Source organism: Porites lutea, chromosome 14, assembly GCF_958299795.1.
Source record: "Porites lutea chromosome 14, jaPorLute2.1, whole genome shotgun sequence".
Classification (NCBI taxonomy): Eukaryota; Metazoa; Cnidaria; class Anthozoa; order Scleractinia; family Poritidae; genus Porites; species Porites lutea.
In genome coordinates this window covers 8158511-8181081 of record NC_133214.1, presented here as the reverse complement: position 1 = coordinate 8181081, position 22571 = coordinate 8158511, and the positions used below count along the sequence as shown (strand labels likewise).

Below are 22571 nucleotides of genomic sequence, written 5' to 3'. Positions count from 1 at the left end.
AAGCAAAAACAAAGGTTAAGAAAGAGTTTGGGATATTGTTTGCAAACATGTCGAAGCGATTAAAGGATTAGCCGCAGCGATTTGCATAAGTGATCTTCGCTCTGGAAGTTTCACTGAAATCAAAACAGGTGCCGAGAGATAATATACGAGGAAATAAAACAATTTTTTCATTAATTAATATTTAATGTTTGTCGACATAGTTTTATCTTCTCGCCATACAAATGTAAGAACTTTAAAATGATTCAATGTGATCTGGTCTAATACCAGAGAAAAACAACTTTTACAGCTTTAATTTCTTATTACAATTCATTCTTCTTAAGAGTTTACACAAGAGTGCAAAGTGCGCATAAACTAGCACAAAAATTTGAAAATGCAGTCACACATCACATCTCCTAGCTACGGAAGGGGAGGTGACGCAAAGCAAAGAAATAGAAAAGACGAAAAAAAATCACCTTTTTGCTAAAGCTCCTTATGTACTAATATCCCAGATTGTACGGTACCCCTCATTAATAAAAACAAAATTTTCCAGTCCGGTCTTTTTTCAGTATTAACAACTATTGAACTTTTGTTACCCGGTGACCCCCCCCCCCCCCCCGCGCCCCCGCGGGTGGGGCCAAACCGCCCCTATAGTTTATTATCTATTTATTTATTTATCGAATAGGTCTGTTGCTCAATACTGAGCATTTTAGACTTCTCTAAAAGATGACAACAATATAGCAAAAACGATAGCAACAACAATAACAATAAACACCGAATAATTGAAAATGCCAATGGATCTTGTAGTATGTGTTATGATGTAACTACTGCTATTTGTAGTAACTTGTTATGTATACTGTAATGAATAGCTTAACACAGAACATTGTAATTTTAAATTATTTGGAAACAGTCACGGTACCAGCTGGTATAAGACACCAAATAAAATGTTGTCTTGTCTTATCTTATCTGGTATTCACGGTGTTAAAAATTGAGTTTTCAACTGCAGCTAGTGAACTGGACAATTAGTGCAATTTCTCTTAGGAGTTCATTCCATTCTGAAATTGTCCTTGGAAAGAAAATAATGATCCCTTATGGCTATCGGCTGCTTGTAAGCATACTTACAATTGACATGCTGGTTTGGAGTTAATATCTTCGTAGACGACAAGCCTATTTTTCGCTTTTTATACAGCATTGATAAACGTGCAATGGTTGGCCTACTTTCAAGTGGCTTCTATTTCAGGGCTAAAATCATTGCAATGACACTATCCCTCCGCTCGAAGCGATTTAAGAACAGTATATGGATCCCATACGGTCTAAACGTGCTGTGACATGAGACAATTCGCAACGACAATCTTTAGTGAAACACAGCTTTGCAACATTGTTGAGACATTGTTTCGAATAGTTACAACATTGTTCCAACATTGTAACGCTTTACAAGAGTTGGGCGTACCAAGGCCAGTTTATGCCGTTTCATTGGTCCCTAGTTGACAACGTGTTAAGTTCGGTTTGAGAAAGGCTGAAGTGTTGTTAGTTTTATTCTGATTACTGACATGTTCATTCTAGTGAAGTTCGTCGGACAAGGTAGAGCCGGCCAAGGTATCTGACAGAGTGCAGAGACTCTAGGTTGTATCCCTGATTAAGCTTGTAGTCGTAGACATTATATTTTTCAGCATCAGACTTCATTTTTCAATCTGATTCTCATTTTTCCAGGCTGAGCAGATCTTGCTAATAATTGAATGCAATCAACAGTGGACTTCATGGCCGAATAAATAACAATGGCATCTGCGGATAGAAAGGCTTAATTTTCCACATGCCAGAGGAGGTTATTTGTAAAGGCTATGAATAAAATAGCCGCCCTACAACGGAATCCTGTGGGAATCCTGATGACCCTGGAATGTCAAATTATGACGTCACTTTTGCTGACGTAAATTTTAAACCTTTGAATCTCCCATTTTAATACCCGTTTTAAAAGAATTTTTTAAAGGAGGATAAAAAAAATTAGAGCAAATTTTGAGATATGGCGTTTTTGAAATTGGACTTAAACGGGATACCCCCTTGTAAAATAAATCTTGATTGAAGTGTTTTGTTGTCGCAAAGCCATTGCTATATATTTAAATTACACATAACACATCCTGACTACTGTCGAAATCAAGAAGAAAAACCGGAGAAATTTAAAAAAAAAATCCTAACTGCGCAAAAACCAGAGCAACAGTTTTCTGATGTCATAAACTGTCATTTCATCATTTTTTGTTTTGCTGAAATTAGCGTTTTTAAGCAAAAAAATTTATGCAAAAATGGTGTGTGTTACTGAAAAATCATCTTATTTTGCAAAAAAATAAAATGAAATAATAATAAAAATTGTTTTTTTTTAAGGAAAAGTATGGCTATGGGGTCGCATGAGAATTTCTTTGAGGTCCCGTAACTCTAGTTTAACGTGTCCGATCAATTTGGGTTTGTGGGAATATGCCCACCTACCCCTTCCCTAAGCCATCATTTTTCCCTAAGTGAGAAGTAAATATTAATGTTAGCTTAGGGGAGGGGTAGGTGGGCAGTTTCCCAGAAACCTAAATCTAACGTGCATGTCTTAGTGAGAAAAGGTTTTTTCAAGTGCTCTTTCGGATAATACACATTGTTGTCCCCGCTCCCCAGAGCCCACCGTTTCTTTTGGTCAAGTCCGTTACAAATTAAGCTTTGGGGGTGAGAATCGATAAAAATGACTTTGAAATTAAAAAATAATATATATTAACCCTCTTTGGTGACTTCCGTCCTTGCTCAGGGACTTGCTACAAGTCGACTTCTCCAGCTGCTTCTCATAAATTCTTAAAAGTTCTTCAAAGCATGAGGTCAAGCAGCGACCGATCGCGAGAGTCGACTAGTTTCGCCTGAACGGATTTTGTCGTCATTTAATTAAGTGCAGGGAACGGTTATGAAACCCGTTAGACCTCTTTTGTTATATGTTTTTATTAGCTTTTTTGTACCTGACCGTGCACAACGTTCAATAGCATTCCTATCATTTTGAACTTACAGACCAACAGAAACATTGCATAAATATCTTCAGTTTCGAATTGTGAACAAAAAACAAAGGATTGTGCACGGTTAGGGAGCTTCCAGCATTAACTACCGCACCATTGTTTTCAACTTTGTTGTTTGCCGGTTTTCCCAACAAGTCCCCTCTACTAACTACGATGAATTTGAATCATATTATAAATTCACTCGGGAAAAATTGATTAACATATGCTGTGTCGGGAGCGGCGTGAAATATCACTCACTGTCCTATTGGTCAATTGTCATGACGTCACCGATAGAATTTTCGACCAATGAACTTCGCGCCAAACAGGTATGAAAAGTCTTTAAAATGGTATAACCAACCAGTAAAAAATAATAATAAAGGACTTTTAGAAAGTCTACGTCCTAGCCTGCGTCACAGACGTAATTTAACCTTGGTTAGGAACCGGTCATTATTTATCGCCTGGAGGTGGGGGGCGGGGGCGGAGGATTTTAGGGGGGATCACATGCTTTTTGGGGAAAAAAAAGGGGGGAATCGCTGAAAACTTTGGAAGGATTCAGAGGGGGGACCACTCAAATTTGCTTGGAAAATGAAGACATGGGGGGGGGGGGGGGGATCCCGGAAGTCATCAAAATAACATTCAAAGGAGGGATCGGTTAAATTTCACCTTGTTTAGCCCCAAATCCTCCACCCTTCCGTTCCCCCATCCCCTCAGGTGATAAATAATGGACGGTCCCTTAGAAACGGCTTCGAAGCAGCGCCTATAACCTTGTTGTGGGCCCCCAACGGACTCAACGAATTACCGGAAGGGTATTTTGACCTGATTGGCAAATCGACAATGCCTATTTTAACAGGCCAATCATGGTGCGTACTCAAATCCTGGCACACAGTTGGGGGCCCAGAACATGGATGTCGGCGCTGTTTCGCAGAGGGACTTAACCAGCTTTAGTTTCGTCTTAGGCGCAGGCTACGTCCGTCCTTATGACGCTATAATTTGACATTTTAATCACCCATACCCTTAGACTAGAAATCCTATTTTACATCATAGCTGTTCATGCGAACAATAAAATCGAATATATAATTTGTGTAAATTTTGCATGAAGTAGTTACACCAAGTCTCATCACTGGAAGTGTTAGGAAGGTTTTTTTTCACCTCTTTTTTTTTCCTTCCTACACCCGGTCCATGGCCCAATGTTGAGCAAAACGTTTATGTTTGTGCGCGTAATTGTTCTGTCATATCCCAACATTAAATAGCGGGGGACGGGGATGTTTAGCAAAAGAGAAAACTTTCTTTTTTGAGGATTAAAAGGGACTACTGTTAAGTTGTACAACCTTCCCGACTACTTTTGTCTGGGATTGTAGCTTGGAATCAGGCTCCTTGATAGATCGGCTGGGGAAAAGGAAAAATTGGCAAGAAAAGGGAGTCGAGTATGTGAGGACTAGAGCAGAAGGAAAAGGCCGCGGAGAGTTTACTCGCCTCTCCACTATTCTATTTTTTCCCTCACCATCTCCTCGCAATTTTTAGGCCCTTTTCTCCAAAAAGAAAGCCTTCCACAGGCTACGCTATTTAACAAGAGTGATCGCAGGATCATGGCTGAATATACGCAATATCAGAGGGACGGTAGTGATCCAGCCTAAGATTTATAGTTATAGGGTCGCGAGTTCTTCTCAAACCTGGAGTTCGAAATTTTTTCTGAGCATTCTGTTGTTAGTTTTGTCCTTCTTCTTCCAACATAACAGTGTACTTTTCGAACTTTTCATTATCTTACCTACGCATGGGCCGAAAGAAAGGCAGTCAAATAATAAACTGAATAGGGGGATCACTTTTTTTCTTATAATAAATAGCACGATGAAGTTGCTCTTTCCGAGATCGCTGATGTCTGTTTGGCTGTTCCTGGTAACTGCTCGCTTTGTGCGCGCACGCGCGCTTTATTGATCGACAAAAAAACACCGGAGGAAGGGGACCACGCATGTGAAAAATGACCGTGTCCTCGGCGTTCACAGCCCTCGACACAGCAAGACAGAATAATGGAACAGAGTGGAATCTTGGGCGTTGGCTGGGATATGTATGTATGTGTAGTTGAAAAACACGCGAACTCTGAAGTTCAAACGCCGCCCTAACAAATGCGTTTTTCACCGTCATCAATTATCATTACGATCATGTACTGAGCAACGAACCTTGAAACAGAGAAACGCACAAAACGGATCGAAATCCGCCAATCACAAATCACAAACCATAACCTTTTTAAAAACCCGTTGAATTAAACTTCTGTTTCCTAAGAGGTCCGCTAAGATGATTGACGACAGCGAAAAACGGAAACGTCAGTCGGCTTTTGAACTTCAGAATTTGCGTGTTTTTGAAAAGCGCAGTAACGGAAGTCTGATTCCTGGGACGCCACATCACAGCAAACTTTAATTCCAGACACGACTTACTCAATAAAAAAAAAATGAAGAATAGTGTAATGGCGACTGTTGAACTCTCTCTCTTAACAACGCTGAATAGAAGATTGCGGACCTTTCCGGAAACCAACTTTCGATTTGAATTTATAAGAGAATGTATGAAAATAAACAAAATACGTCCTAAATTCCGTTTTTTCGACAAAAATAGAAAAAAAAAGAATAATCCTGCGGTTTTGTTTTGTTTTTTACTGTCTCTTCGCCTCTAGAGCCATTTGGACTGTCGTTTTATCGATGCTTAAGATTTTGAGTTGTACTAACAATAAGAAATAAGAGAAGGCTGGCGAGTCTGAAGGCCACTAGCCTGTGTGGCAGTCGTTAAAAGGAAAAGGATTTGGGCGCGAGAGAGGGCGAGGGAGAAAGGAGTTCCCCTCCTCTCTCCTCCCTCGCGCGCGGTCTCGCTCCCTCAACACGCTCTAACGCCTGCCACGCAAGGCTAGAAGGCGACCGTCCCAGTTCGTCCCAGCTTAGGGCTCGCTCGGGCGTTCTCTCTTAGCCTGCGAGCAAGCTCTCCTATTTGGGCAAGCGAAGCGAGCCTCGCGAGAACGCGCGAGCGAGGGGCCGAGGAAAGCGCGTTCTCGCGAGACTCGTTTAAAAATAGGAGAGCTTGCTCGCAGGCTAGTTCTCTATTAATTTCGTGTACCTTTCTTTAAAACGTTCTAGACGTAAGTCTCTAGATCCGTTTAAGAAAGAAAAGGATAAAAACAATGAAACTTTAACGGAACGGAAAGGCTTCTCTTACGTATACTCTCAAGCATTTCATCACCGTAGTAAAAATATCGCTCACGTTCACACGATTTTTTTCAGCGAAGAACTATTGGATAATTGGGGGAGGGGGGTGAATCTGAGCGAATCGACATTTTCTGACCTCCGACAAATTTTTATTTGGGTAATGTTTAAAACCGTATTATTACAATCTTTTCGCGATTATTTACACAAAATAAATTTCATTTACATCACTTTATACAATTTTTTTGTAAATTTTGAAATAAATACGTATCTTGCTCGATATATGATGCGGTCAAAATCATAGTGCCTGCCCAAACATAATCGGATGCGGTTATCATAAGAGTACTTAAAATGCCCATACGTGCTTAAAATAGCATTATAATTGTTCGCCGAACAATGGGTCATTTAGTCATTTAAACGCGTGACGAAAATATGGAAATAATTCAAATTTTCTACATGACACCCACGTATTTCACGATTGTTGTCGCTCCGTTCTGTCCACCTATTTTAGCAAATGTCTCAAAATAGTGTTTTTCCACAACACTAGGATTGTATTGCTTTCTTCCATTGTCGTTTTGGCAGCCGTTTGGTAGACACGAACAAGGAAACCGGCCATAATCGACTTGACAGGCGATTCCACTTAAAATGCATTCGCATGTTTGTGGGTAGCAAATATCACCGCAGCTACAACCACAAATGACGCGACTAAGTCTGAGCTGTGCGCAATCTTGTTCTTCTTTCTTTAGAATTCGCCGCACCCCTGACGTCTTCAGAATATTTTTTCTTGCTTTTTGGGAAACCGGTGACAAAGGCTTTTTGTCATTTTTATTCGCCTCCAGACCCAAATCCACTCGTAAAATCTCGATGGAAATGTGTTTTCTTGCCATTCCAAGCGTCGATCCTCCGGTCGAAGGCACGGAAACAAAGCCCTGCTTTCTTGGGAAATAATACACTGTTACATCGCCAAATCGCACCATTTTGTTTTTAACTCGCTTACAATCATCGTCACTTTCGTCTCCGCTAGAACTACCAGTACTGTGCTTTCTCTTTCCCATGGTATAATAGGCAAAAATACACAACAGAGTTACACGATGTACGACTGATCGAGTTTCGCACTCCCGTGTATTTATACTCTTTGGACTCTATTTTCACGATACACGTACAACACGCACGTCTTCCGGTGACGTCACAAACTCGCAAAAAATGACGCTTTAACTGCGAGAAGCAATTTCATTGGTTGGTCTTGAACGGGCATCGCTTTGTCTGAAATCATAGACGAAATATGCTGTCTTCTTCTTCATGCAAGTTTTAAGAGAGCGCTGCGTGACCGGATTCAATGAGCAACTGTGTGGGAGACTACAGGCCATAAACGGTCACAAATGTAAAAGAAAAAACGTAAATTGACGATGGACTTTTGTTGTGCCTAGTTATCACTTAGAAACAATTTCCTCGTTGTAATACGTTCAGCTCGGCTAAATAGTAAAATTTGGCTACTGACTCATCGTATTAAACGTTTCCGATGCGGCGTTTGTTCGAGGGTGGCTTTTTCAAAAAATCACATTTTTTGAATCACTAACGACTAATAATTTTGCTTCCAAATGCGTCGTTTAATCATTAAATACAGTATTCGCTCGTAAACTTAAACTAGCTGAGAAATAATTCCAAGATAATTTAATGATAGTTGTCCTATAAACTCATACTCCTCACTAAATCTAGAAAGAGATTTCTCTACTCAGGAAAAGAGAATCAATGCTGCACTATACAGTGACTGTACTTTCAGTTTGTCTATTTCCATTTAAATATTGCACTCCGCGCGAAAAAAAAAAAAAACACACCTTCCTCAATGATCTTCCTGGACAAAGTAGACCGGAGGACTCCTCCCAATTGAAAAAGACGGTAATGTTTGTCCGAAAATTAAATTGTCCTTAGCCTGCAGAAAAGACGCCATTTTTACGCGTTTTTCGAGCTACTAAAGCGCGAAGCGGGCGTGGAGGGCGAACACGCGCGACGGGGAAGAGTCCTTGCTTGCTTCACGCTTGGATTCGCTCGCCTGAAAAAAAATGGGAAAAAAAGATAACGACTTTTTTGCAGGCTGAATATCTCAGATCAACCTGCGTGGCAGGTGCCGATAGGGGAGGGGAAAGGCGAGGAGAGGGAGCTCGTGTGAATTCCTTTCAACTTGTTTTTTCCCTCGTTTGCAGGCTAAATAACACAGAATTTGATTCGTCTATTCAGATGGCCATTTTACGCACAACTCTAAGTGATATACGTACGTCGCAAAAAAATTGCTTTTCCGTCTAGGACACCCTCGATGAGATCAAAATCTGCAATTTCAATCCCTTATAAGAGTAATCGGCGTCTGCTCCGAGATCAGACGAGACGACAAACAGTCATGTCAATCCCCAGGTCATGGGGCGAGCGGCGAAGCCGCGAGGAACGAGGTCTTCAAGGAAGCTCATAAACGGCTTACCTACAATCGGGAATTTCCGTTTCACTGAAACAGAAATTCAAAACAATAAGACCTCCGCGGGCGTCCTTTTTCCTCTCTCCGCCCCTTTTTTTGCCATTAATTTGCATAACTTTACTCAGTTTTCGCTCGCCGCGCGTGGCTCTGAGGAAAGAAGGACGACTGCTCGCGTTTTAAACAATCTGCGGCATGTGACGCACGTGACTTGGTGTTGCGGAACCATCGTCGATTTAGTTTGTGTCATTTTGGTGATCGCACTGTCCGTAAGACGCCTAGAATAGAAATGAATGGTGATCGAGAAAAGGTGTTTTCCTCGACAGGCTTTGCAAATCAAAGAGCTTATGTTAGTGATCAATCGTACTTGAGATACCAAAATTATATTTGTCACAACCGCCTTTTTTTCTTTTGTTCATACTTAAACTGATGCTGGAGGTTCGTGATTCATTTGAAACAAGAGCCATTATGGCTCTTGGTTGAAAACATAGTAAATTAAATGAAGCGCAGTGATTTGGGAAAATACAGGATCAGCTGCTGTTAAATTCATATGTATTCAATCTATTCTAAGAAGGTTACTATCATAGGAGGAGGCGATGACATCACGCGCCAATAATATCTATTTTAAAAAATTGATCGACGGTTAACTAAGTGGTTCTTTTTATTACTTTGTGTAGGAGTGTGCTCAATCTTATAATTACCCCTTTTCATTTCAATAAAAATGTGATATCACTATATCACAATGTCATCGTGCTTGTGGTTTCATAATTTTGATCACACCGATAAGTTCAAATCCATGCTAAGTATTATTAAAAAGTTGTTAAAAAGTATACTATCTATCACTAATCATCTCATGATTTTGTGTTTGTTTCTTTCAAACGTGTTCTTTTTTGTTTTCGAAATAAAGGAAGTTAGCCAAAAGAGTCCCGGCGAGTTAAAGAGTGAGGAATGCGCCCGAACCAAGAAATTCCATTTTCCTTTTAGAAAAACCTTTTTTTGAAAATGTTTCCTTTTTTTTGCGGTACCCAACATGGCCACCTTGACGTCATCTGGTGACACGTCGGAAATAATCCTGAAATATTTTTTTAAATACCTACTTTCACGAGCAGACGTCGGCCTAAGTTAAAAGTTCTTTGAAAAAATTACAACCTAGGAAGGCCAAGCCACTCCATCTTCCATTACTACTGTATCCCCTATTTTTTTCGTAAGATCGTAGAGATCAAGCGCTTTGCGTTACTGGCGGCCATCTTGCATGCGATGAGTGTCAAATCTGCTTAGAAGAAAGTAAGAGTGCCATCCGTACCGGTAATCATGGGGACTGTGAACAGTCTAATAATAATAATAATAATAATAATAATAATAATAATAATAATAATAATAATAATAATAATAATAATAATACAACGCAGCCGTTAACCATAAAATCATAAAACCCTGTTCTTTGAGATGCTGAAGGACCTGGAACTTATTTCGGAAGTGCCTCCACGGTATTCAAAGACCCAACCCAAACTGTCGTATGAGAATGGGAGTGCGCAAGCATTATGAGATGTACCAATTTATGCAGACAGCATTGAGGTGAGGGCCAACATAATCGACGCCAGAATAGTCGACAAAGAGCAGAAACGAGTGTTAGCCATTGAAATGAGCTGTCCTTGGGTGGATAACCACGAAGTAAAAGAGATGGAAAAGACACAGAAATATGCCCACTAATGTGGGAATGGAGAGAGAAATCCTGGCTACCAAGTGAAACATTATAACATCATTATATTATTGATGTTCTGGGAGGATATTCAGCTGATGTGAGTCATGCAGGAAAGGAACTTGTTGGAGAGAAGAGTGCCACCATCTTACAAAGAATGCAGAGATCTGTCATATCGAATACTCCGACTAAACATGGCGCGCAGTTTGAAAATTCTTGCTTAAAATTAAAAAGAGGATTGTTGCGAACGGTTCTTTTTTTAGAAAAAAATTTAACTATTGTACATTGAAATTTTTATTGAAAATTTAAGTATGATTTTGCCGTAGATCGCAAGCTAAGTAGAATGGTGGACAAAATCTTAGGACAAACGGAAACATTTTTATTTATTTTAACATTTTAATATTTTACAAGAGCGAGCTATGACTAGGATATTTTCAATATTTAAATATTTTTAACATAAGAAAGACTTCACGGAGCGGGGGTTGGTTACGGTCAGACGCCCAACGTCTGTGTTTTTTACTAACACTGGGTATGACATCCACTCAGGTAAATTAAGGCATGGGCCTCAATTTGCCTTAATTTGCTCTCTTCAAAAGTGAAGGGGTGGTCTATATCGAAGAGCTTTAGATGAAGAGACATAAAACTTTGCCAGCTACCCACATTTTTAGTTTGTGTCAATTTCGTGCTTTAAAATTATGCAAATTAGGTCACGTGACCTCCGCCGGCTAAAAAAGCTTGTTCTTGAAACGGCAACACTTTTTCGTGTGTTTTCAATTATTTTACCGGTTGCATAATCTTAGGGCCGTTTAATATATCACTTCTGTGCTTGGCCTTTTTTAGATATTTAAAATCGAAGGCGTTAAGATAGGATACAAATGCCTTGGGGGACTGGGTCTAGTTGAAAAAACCGTATATTTTCTAAAAACGTAAAAAATTCAAAAAAGGCCAAGTACAGTTTTGTAGATGCTTCCATTACACATTGTCCTAAACCAATCCGGTTTAATAACTCACAACAAAAAGTGTTGCCATTTTCGTTTAAAGACTTTTTATTGTTTTCTGGCCGTGTGGAGTCACGTGACAACATTTGCATAATTGAAAATCACCTAATTGACAGAAACCACACATGTATGTATCTGGCAAAGTCTCATCTTTCTAATGCTTAAGTGCTCAGAGATAGACCACCCCCCATCACTTTTTGACTGAATCATTGGGGACCCATGCCTTAATTTACCTGAGCAGACGTGTAAAACTGCCAAATAATAACTAGGTATACCTATCGATAGAGTGCCAACGAGCAAATCATGCTTATTTTGCTTAGGAATAACATTCCTTTTTTTCCCATTAATTTGACCGTTTCTTGGTCCCTTCCTGTTGCAAGGATTATTTTCTTGAAAAGTTCTCAGATTCAGTATGGTGGCTTTACAAACCTGCTATGTAAAAGTGTGAAGTGCCTTGAAAGAATAAAGTCAGCTTTGCAGAGGAAGCGATCGGGAATATTATTAAGTCAAGCTACAAATCTACTGTCGGTTCGGTTTCACATTGTTGATAAATATTTGCACAGTTTAATCACAGTTACACCTCCTTTCAAATTTCCCGAGTCTTTATCGGATTGAAACTTAAAATGATTCGCTGGGCCATCTGAAATGTTTCCAAGGACAAGCGATGTACGGCACGTCGGTATTTAATTTTAGTTCATTATTTTTATACTGAACTCGGCCACGTTTCGAAAAAAATGGCGTTGTTTTCTTTTCCTTTGTCGTTTGCTTTAGGCTTGTAATTCGTTTTTGTTCTCATTGTTTTTGTTTGCTTGTTAGATTTTTTCCCCAACACCAGATTTTCCAACAGAAGCGACTGCATTCTTCGTGTCAAGCTTTCCTTACTCCTCGTGTAATCTGATCCTTTTTAGTGGTGAGAATATTGCTTGCTGCACATAGAACTCTTTTGCTGTTTTACAAACTTCTCTTCGTTAAAATTTAACATTATGGCCCCTAAAATCAATAGAATGTATCAAGTGCTCATGTCTCTTGACTGCGGTAGCCGGGTTTAACGAAAAAATTTAGGTAAAGAAACACAGGAAGTCGCGACGGCGGGAAGTGTGTGAAATTTTATTTGTTATTCAACTTGAGCCTGTGCGCCAGGTACTGCCTTTTGATTGGTTCACAACTGACCACTTGGTCTCAGGGGAATCTACATTACATTGGGTTACACTTTTTTCAGCTCGATCGAGAATTTTTCTGCCTATTGCCCAGTCTTGCGCGGCTCTATTCTGCTGCCGCCTCGCCATCCGAGCGTCTTCGCTCGGATGGCTCGTTGGCAATAAAATTCCGCTATTTACGTACCATCCGCAGCATTTATAGCAATGATGCTAGTGGAGGCCGAGCAAATACCTGAAACAAATGATATAAATCAAAGATAATAGGCTTAAGAATCCCAACTGGCCGCCGGCAAACCAGCTGGCTATTTACAGGCGTGGCCGAGGATTTGAACTCGGGACTACTGTGAACAAATCCAGCTAGCGGTCAGAGCCGGACTTGAACTCGGGGCCTCCGAATTAAAAGTCTAGCGCTCTAACCGCTCGGCCATGCTGCCTCCTGTACAAATAGCCTGTGAACAGGCTCTCTGTTTGAGGAAAAAATAGCAAGGAAAGAGAAGAGAAAGGCCTGTTCACAGGCTACTGTCTAAAGCGTTGTGTAAGTACAGCGTACATTGCAAGTTAAAAAAGCCAATTTTCCGCTAATTGGTATTTTACGTCAGGTCAAAATAATGTAACGCTGTTCTATTATGCACTTGACATAGCCTGTTCCAGGCTCTCAGATAGTGGGGAAGACGCGAAAGTAAAAGGCACGCGAAAAGTTCTCTCCCCAGTTTCCTCCCGTTTTACTTTCGTCTTCGCGCTTTCTCAATTCAGCGGGCCCAACTATCTCGAACCCTGGAAAAGGTTACACTTGACAGTACAAACTGGTTCCGTTCGTTCACTTTGAAAATGAATCCGGACATGTGTTACCTTAGTGAAAGCTACCAAAGCCACGATCTATCAAGTAAGACCTTACAACAATCTCCTGGAATTTTTTTTCAGCGAAGTCCAGGGAGAATTAACATTCACTTGTCTGGCTCATGTCTGCGGGCAAAGTAAAATTCTGACCCTGATAATAGCACAGTGAAAAAAATCTTCCAAAATGCTTGCCCTCTTCCACCAATCGAATACTTCTCAGTAAACTTGTTCCAAATTTTTTAGCTCTTGCTCATCCTGTTTCAAATTTCAGCATATTTTACATCAGTCGATCAAACTCTCCGGCACATATGCAAACGCTGAATTTCAGCTTCATTTGGGCACAATCTGCGCGAAATGGCAATTGAAATGATTTGCTATGTCTTCTGCATTATTTAGTAGGTTGATATTGGTCGGTGTTAAAATTTCATTAATTTCAATAACACCTGGATTTTTTTCCACTAAGTCATTCAGTACTAAGTCATTCAACTGTGCGCATGTGTGCGTATGGTACGGACGTGGTTTTCCGAGCTCCTGAATATCTTGACCGAATTTTATTACTAAAGACTAGGAATAAGCAAGTAAAATGTCCATGATTGTAAACTTAATTAAATTGAATTTATTTTTATTTACTTGTTTATTTATTTAACTACTCTTTTTCTCTAGTCTTTCTTGTGATCTATCTGTATATATATTACATACGGTGTAACCACTGCTCGCCTCGACTAGCTAACCTGCTAACTGCGGGCAGTGGATATTGCTTTCTGTAATATTTGTGATAATTAATAAACAGTTGAAACAACAGTTGAAACAGTACTTCCTCACTTCGATTTAGCGCACCTAATAGAATAATTCCCTCCGTTCCTCGCTTTCATGTAAGCGAGCCAATCATTTTGTGAACAGATTTTACGGCTTTTCTTTTCAAGGAGACCCTCGTTAACATATATTTCTTAATTTCCGGGGCTGGCTTATTTCGTACTTTAACAATTCTCTTAGGAGCGTGTAAATTGAGGAATATCGAGGAAACTACATTTCCAGTTGTGGAAAGCCTAAACGTAGGAATTAACGTTATAAGAGTGTTCAAGTAGCAGTGAAAAACTAAACTTCGAAAGAGAGGTTTATATTACTTGAGTTAAAATCAGTTTGCTGCACCATTGACAATTCCTTAGGTCCGTTACTGAAATGCATTGACATCAAATTTCTTAAAATTCCTAGTCTCAACAAAACCTTGCCTAGGAACACCAATTTTTCGGACCGCAAAAATGAGATTGTGATCACATGGTGAGAGAATACACACCAGAATACACAAAACTCTCCTTATTATTGGTAGTGAAAAGGTCAACCAGAGTAGAAGTCTTACTATTAAACAGGAATGTCAAAAAAAATTAAAGTAAAGGACGAAAGTAGACGGTACTGAGGGCCACTAAGGCTCGAGCGGGGGTACAGGGGCAGACTAGAGCACCGTTTCTTAGAAGCGATTTAGATAGGATTTTACTGACATCGAGGAATAATGGAAGCTTATAGGAGGATTGCTTTTTTGCTTTGAAAATCGCGCTTCACGTTAATGCTGACAGGCATTGAATTTAACAAAGTTGCCAAATGTGGTGGAGTGTTCAACTAACCCAGCCCTGACCGACATGCTAGATTGTTTAAGGTGAAAAGAATTTAAAGTTTTATCTTTATTTAAAGTTTTACCTGATTCAACAATTTATACAGCAAATCCAACACAACTCAAACCGTTTTTCAAAGGGATCTAATAAGTTGTATCAAACAATTCGGAGCAGCAGGGCTTAGACGTTTTTCAGGTACACCGTCCAAAACGAGGAGCCACAATTCTATGACAGTCACACAATGTGCGGCACTTTTCGATATAATATAGAGGGATATAAAATATGGTTCCTTTTTGACTAAATGCGTCAACTCATAGGCCGGGAATAATGATCTTCAGACTCAAATATAAACAAGCGAATATCTCCTTCCATAAACGGGATGGCAAAACAACTACATCGCCATTGTAAAAGACTATTAAACGAGCCAATCAAATTGGTTTGCGTGTTTGAAAAAATATCAACCAATCAACGCTCGAGGGTCAGATCCTGACCCTGTCGTCTGCATGAAAGTGAGATTCGAGGCCAAGGTAACCAGAGGTTTTTCTCTCTCTCCTCGTCGCTTTTGCGACTCGTTGTCGCCGCTTCTTGGCTTGCTTTTGATCTCTTTCGCGAAGAAAAATCAAGAAAAACCTCTGGGACCAGGGTAGGCTCAGTAAAGGCAGTAGAATTTAACTATCTCCTGGATGTCAAAAAGTACAAATTTATTGAGTTGGAAATTAAAATGCTCTCTCTACAATGGAAATGACAAGTTTTGCTTTTTATTATTATTATTATTATTAATTGGTTTTGTTTTTCTGACTTTCAACCCTACCTCCAAACGATTCATCCGTTCCCCGATCGCTTTCTCTAGGAGTTCGTTGCACTCCGTATCACTTTTATACCACGCCTTAAGTTCTTGCACGTTTCGTTCATCTTCAGTTTTAAGAGGATCTGTTAAATATTTCACAATGGCTCCTTGCCTTGCAGTTTTACTTGTAGAACTGATCTGCCCAGCAATCCTCACAAGAGCTTCACTGATTTCCTGCCAAAGTGTTGAAAACTCATCATCTGTAATTGTCATGCCTTGGTTCACGTGACCATAGACTGAGTTTCGGTAATACTTTATTCTTGCTATATCAGCTGTTAAACTGTGATCTGCAGTAGCTGGTAGTGCATCCCATCCTGTGGTGGGAGGTGTGAGGTTGCATATTGACCTCAGCAAACGGAATAGCAGGGTGATGTCAAAATCTTCTGACTTGTCGTACACCCCTGGGGAGGGATTAAGACAGCGCCGCTGTGGTATGGAGAGGTATGTAGTTTTGAGCTTTCTCCTTGTTGCTGGAGTGCTAAGAATCGTAGGAAGATCTCTTGGAAGACATATAGAGTCGAAAATCTCCATCAGCAGGCTGGTCCCTCCACTTATTAAAAGTCGTGTAACGCGTTGGAAATTTTATTTTCCACTCAGGGTTGAACGAAGAATTTCATCGGGGTCTGGGGCGTCCGCCATTTTTTTATCTCAGACTTATGGATGACTAGGTATCACTAGGGAAACAGGATGCAAACATTACTGATCTTGCTGAAATAATTAGCTAGTTATTTTAACACTTAAAACATCAGTCAATCAAAATGGGCCTTAAACTCAACCTCACTCTAAAGTTTCGCTCTTCTCTACTGGTGAGGCGCAAATTATTTTTTTGTTTCAAACTTTGAGTAACAACTCCCAACAACATGCAACAGGGTGTGAAAATAGACGCAGCATGTCCATCCAAAAATTTGGGAGTTGTTAGCCGAAATTCGGCGCTTAAGCAACTGAACGGCGATGGCTACTAAAATCGATACTAAAACGTCAGTTGAAAAGTGTGTTCGCGCAGGTTTAAATTTCATCGCGTTTATTCCATCTCGTTCAATTCGTCAAACTTGACGAATTTGTCTGGAGTTGGATTCTAAAGGGCTGTATCAAAGTTCAGGAAAAGCAAAAGAGGGGTCGTTTTCTCGTTTTCACGTCTTGCACAAAACGTGAGATTATAATTTTAAAGCAGTTTCACGTCGTAGTCGTGAAACGACGGCAAGGGAATGTACAAAAAAAGCGTGATGCAAGTGCAAAGATGTTGTTTTCGTTATTAAACCTATTGTTTTTCAAGACGTTCTCGTTGCCGTCTAATTTTTGCGAATTTTGCGGTTTTTTCCAGCGATCCGCAAAAATAAGTTCCCGCAAATAAAAATTACGTATACCGCAGACATTTTTCCCGCAAAAATTTACTCCAGAGTAAATATTCTCTAATTTAAAAATACAGTACTACGAAATCGTGTCCGTTCAATCACAACTTGTCTCTTTCATTCAGAAACAACGAAATGCTGGTTCATTGTTTGAAAATATGTATTGCTATTGAACGTATACTCAAGAAAAACGAGAATATTATCAATGCTGGGTACTGGATACTTTCTGAAAATCGCAAAATTTAATTTCCAGAAAGAAAAACCAATCTGTCTTAATCGCAAAAATTAGTTCCCGCGTAACACAAAAAATCGCCAATCCGCAAAAATAAACTCCCGCAAAAATTTCGTGCCACACAGTAATCCTCTCCGTGTACTCGCTATTCCAACCGAGAAAAGATTTAAATCAAATGGCAAGCGATGCTAAGCTAGCGTGACGAGCCGATCTTTTTTTCACAGTTAAGCTTATTTTTTTATCCTGAAACTGAGAGAAAGTGTGCTCTAAAATTATGTAATATATCAAACATGAGACGCAGTGTTTCATCACCAGATGAAACACCGAGAAGAGAGTTGAAAATACGACGCGTAGCGGAGTATTTTTGACGAACTGCGAGGTGTTTCATCTGGTGATGAAACACTGTGTCGAATGTTTGATATTTCTTCTCAAACAAAATCATTTTTGAAGGAGAAATTAAGGATGCAAAAATGAGCCGTTTTTCATCCGATATCCAAACACTCATTAAACATTAATTTCCTTTGAATTTTCTTTATGAATTATTAATGAGTTTGAGAATGTAAAATCCATATTAAGGTGCCGGAAAACTATTAAGTCACCGAAAAATTGTTATCGAGAGAAAACAACTTTGCAGCCCACACAGCTCGCGGAGATGACAACAACAACAACAACAACACTCACCTCTTTTCCTTACTATCGGTTAACAAATTCAAACGTTTCCTCTTAAATTCCCTTATAAAACACATAGTAAACGCTTCATCGTGTACTGATGAGGTATGGATGCACTCAGGAGACTCAGGATTGCTAAGGTCACAACAACTCAAGGAAACAGGATTACGAATAGTTTATTGACGTAATCAGCGTGCTCAATAGGAACATGAAGCACGCTCGCGCTATTGAATTTGATAAGGCGAATTTTCTAGCTATGTAAAAATTCTTGTGTCCGTTTGCACGGGGCGTTAGAGGATTTCACGCGCGATGCGCGTGCAGAGCTGTTGTTTTTATTGCTCATAAATCCAGTTGTTATTGACGTTTACGTTTTCGTTGTTGTCGTCGTCATTGCTTAAAATTCAAATCATCATTCAATGGAATGAATGCAAATCTGATTGAATGTTTCACTCGTACGAAACAAGCAAAATATTCCTTCAAGACCCGTACTACTACCAGGCTACCTGATACGATTTGAATGAATATAAAAGAATGCAGTATCGCGAGTCGAGTTGGCCTATCTACCATGTGGCACGAAATTTTTGCGGGTTCTAATTTTTGCGGTTTTCCAGCGATCCGCAAAAATAAGTTCCCGTACATAAAAATTACCACAAACATTTTTCCCGCAAAAATTTACTCCAGAGTAAATATTCTCTAACTTAAATTCGCTACACAAAAATACAGCAGTACTACGAAATCGTGTCCGTTCAATCACAACTTGTCTCTTTCATTTGGAAACAACGAAATGCTGGTTCATTGTTTGAAAATGTGTATTTCTTTTGAACGTACTCAATAAAAACGAGAATTTTATCAATGCTGGGTACTGTATACTTTCTGAAAATCGCAAAAATTACTTCCCAGCAAGAAAGACCAATCTGTCCTAATCGCAAAAATTAGTTCCCGCGAAACACAAAAAATCGCCAATCCGCAAAAATTTCGTGCCACACGGTAATCCTCTCCATGTACTCACTATTCCAACCGAGAAAAGATTTAAATCAAATGCAAGCAATGCTAAGCTAGCGTGACGAGCCGATATTTCGCGTTCAAAAGATGAGCTTCATTAACGATTATCGAAGATTTTTAGTCGTCTGTAAAGCGTCTCTATTCATGATAATTTAATTTCAAGGACAAGTCGTTATTACGAGCAAGTTAATGTTGGTTGTGTCAGCTATCCTACTGAAATGGCAAAAGTGCTTTGTCACAGTTTTAGTGTAAGCTTTTTTAGGACATTATTCTGCAAGTCGAGAGAATAGCTACAATGATACAATCGCCAACTGGACATTCCAAATGGTTGTCGATTAGTCTAGAACGCGTAATTTGTTACTCCAACCATGAGGAGCTACTGTGATTTGTTAACAATTGAAATCAATTTGTGAAAGTACAGAAGGTTGTAGAATTGCAACCTAATCATGTGTGCCGATAATCAAATTTATTTGATTAAATTGCATTAGCAATTAATATCCGCCAAAAAAAAGAAACATTCAAATTACAACAGATTGAAACTTCTTACCGTCAGTATCACGCCTGCAACAAGTACTGAATAGAGACCGAAGGCGGAAGTGTGCGTGGGCGTGAAAATATATAGCCTGCGTGGCAGGTGCTTCAAAAAGTGGTGGACGCAAGAAAGAACGGGCGCGCGAGAGGGAGACACGCGAGGGGAGTGGGAGTCCCCCTCCCCTCGCGTGTCACCCTCTGGCGCGTCAGTTCTTTCTTTTGCCCACTACTTCCAAGCGCCTGCTACGCAAGCTAGCGACTTCGGTACCACATGCAAATCAAAGTATTCTATTCGCTCGTTGAGGCGTTAAATTTGATCGTTGTGCCAAAATCTGTGCCTGTCAAGGTAAGTAATTCAGTTGATAATTTGACCATAGAGTCACATTTGTCCGGGCAAAAGAAAAGCTTGGCATGGGACCATGGATTTTTATAATGTGTATCGCTCTTTATATATCTATATATATATAGCCACTTTATTACACGTATATATATATATATATATATATAAAACTCCCTGAGCACCACCACATGAAACTGTCGTTCGCCCATTGTCCTTGGATATTCCTGAAATCAATAAATGCGAATGATACCCGTTATCTATATGTCGATATCTTTGGACCTCCGTTCGCGAATCGGCAAAAATTGTTGAAAAAGAAAAACATCCAAACTGACAGAACTCTCTTTCTTTTCTTTCCCGGGATTCATCTTTAAATCGTTCCTGGCCTTGATGAATACTTCCTTATCTAAATCTAAAAATCTAAAAAATTGACGTTGGGTGCCCCTGCTTAAATCAATACCCTATTTCACACCTGCCTGATAATCAGTTCCCCAGGTCAGACCAATGTTAAAGGCCATGTTTATACGCTTTTATTAAGTAGGATACATACCTCTTATTAGCCGAGTTTTCGGTCCGTACTGTAAATTACGGACCGAGTTTTTTTGCATCGATTTATGGCCCAAGCGCGAAGCGCGCGGGCCATAAATCGATGCAAAAAAACGAGGGGGACCGGAAACAAGTGCAGGACGCACGATTTGACAGTCATTTGACAGGTGTCAAAAAAGAAAGCTTTTATTGGCGCACGAAAACAATAGCACATAACAAAGGCTTTCCGAGAAAGTAAAAACAAATTCGCCATGTTAAAAGGGTTTATTCGGTCAAAAACTAAGAGCAATGTACGTTTTAGCTCTTTAATGTAACGCTGGATTATTTTGGAAACCGGACACTGTGTCGGTCTAGAAGTCGTTTCCATCTTTCCTCCGTTTGTCCTTGTGAAACAACACTGCAAAACTGGGGCAAAGAAGCTTTTTAAGGTAAGTTTGTTGTCATTGCCGAAGGATTCGCTCGTTAATAGAGTACTAAAGTGTGACGTCATAAAAATGAAATTTCTGAAATTATGGGATTTGTCAGGATATTCTGAAAGAACATGTCCAAGAGGCCTACTTGCCAAAAATGAGCACTTGGGAGCAAATTGTCTCTGAGATCGTAGCCCAGTTATGCTTACAAAACTCCATACAAACCCTTCTAAATTTTTTTTGGGTCGACCCAAAAAAAAATTAGAAGGGTTTGTATGGAGTTTTCTGAGTATAACTGGGCTACGATCTCTGAGACAATTTGCCGCGAAATGCTCATTTTTGGCAAGTAGGCCTCTTGGACATTGTTCTTTCAGAATATCCTGACAAATCCCATAATTTCAGAAATTTCATTTTTATGACGTCATCACTTTAGTACTCTATTGTTTTTGGGAAAACCTCTCTTTCTGCCAGTTCATTCTCGTCCTCAATTGTGATCTGCGTTAAAATTTTCAAACACTGACTAGAAATCTCTTCCTCGGTAAGGTTACGATTCAGTCTCTACAACAGCTTCGTTCTCATTAAAACAAAGCTACGTTAAAATTTGGAAAGGCAAAGTCAACATCCCAGTCCTCAGAGTTTATATACATATTTCAAAGTTCATTCGCTGGAAACTAAGAGAACTTTAAGTATTCACTCGTTAATGTTACGCTGGAGTCTTTTGAAAACTGGACATTATTGTGTCTGGCTCGAACTCGCTTCCATCTTTCTTTCGTTGGTCTTTGAAAAAACACTGCAAATGGCAAAGAAGCTTGTCAAGATGATCGGGTGCAGGTATGTTTGTTATGATAGTTGTTGAAGGAATTACTCATTTTCTCTTAGGCAAAACATCTCGAATCTCTGCCAGTCGATTTTCGTCTTCTTAACTGTGTACTACGATTAAATTTTCAAACACTGGCTAGAATCCTCTTCGATACGGTTACGAGTTTATAGTTTATTCTTCATCGCCTTCGTTCACACATAAACAGAGTTTAAAATGTTGAAGGCCAAAGTCAACATCCAAGTCCTCAAGGTTGACGGGCGTCTTATAACTTTCTTTAAACATTTTTTCCGAGGTAAAGAGATTTAGACCTCCGAAATGAGCATTTTCTTTAAAAATTTTGGACCGTATATAGAGAATACTTCATGGAAAGTGCTGGCGTACGGTATTTACGAACGAGTTGTTGACGTATCAGAAATCGAACGAGTGAGCGCAGCGAACGAGTAAGATTTCTGATACAAAAACAACGAGTGCGTAAATACCGTACGAAGCACTTTCCACGTGGTATTGTGTTTATTATATACATACTGACACATTCATCATTTTGGCGGTCTTTTTATTTTAAATCTTTCAAAAATGCTAAAATTTACCGCTACACACTTACGGCAAAATGACAGCGAAAACGAAGTATCAGCTTTTTAGTAAAAACGTTTGTTAAAAACATAAAGGACGGTAAGGATATGAGATAATCCAAGAACTATAAGTAATCTTAACTGTTTGTTCTCAATGCAAAATTGAAAATGAGTGAATTTTAGGAAAATGGCCGGTTTCAATATCATAAGCTTAAGCCTAAATGAAAGGCAAAGTAACTCCGACAAAAAGCACAACAGAAGCTTACGTCTCGTTCTGTTTTTCCCTTTCCGTTGTTGTTTCGCCGGCTCTCTACCGTTTTTTTCATCGACA

At 39.6% G+C, this 22571-nt stretch overlaps 1 protein-coding gene and 1 pseudogene across 1 annotated transcript; both read right to left on the bottom strand.

The window, feature by feature from the left end:
• Positions 1-6296: 6296 nt before the first annotated feature.
• LOC140924792 (cysteine/serine-rich nuclear protein 3-like) lies at positions 6297-7327 on the bottom strand. The gene has a single exon (XM_073374785.1). The coding sequence runs from the start codon at positions 7222-7224 to the stop codon at positions 6622-6624; it is 603 nt and encodes a 200-aa protein (XP_073230886.1). The 5' UTR covers positions 7225-7327; the 3' UTR covers positions 6297-6621.
• Positions 7328-12680: 5353 nt separating this feature from the next.
• Positions 12681-16414, bottom strand: LOC140925076 (E3 ubiquitin-protein ligase DZIP3-like; annotated as a pseudogene).
• Positions 16415-22571: the final 6157 nt, after the last annotated feature.

Coding starts and splice junctions, on each gene's coding strand:
- LOC140924792 (XM_073374785.1), bottom strand. CDS start 7,224: ATGGGAAAGAGAAAGCACAGTACTGGTAGTTCTAGCGGAGACGAAAGT.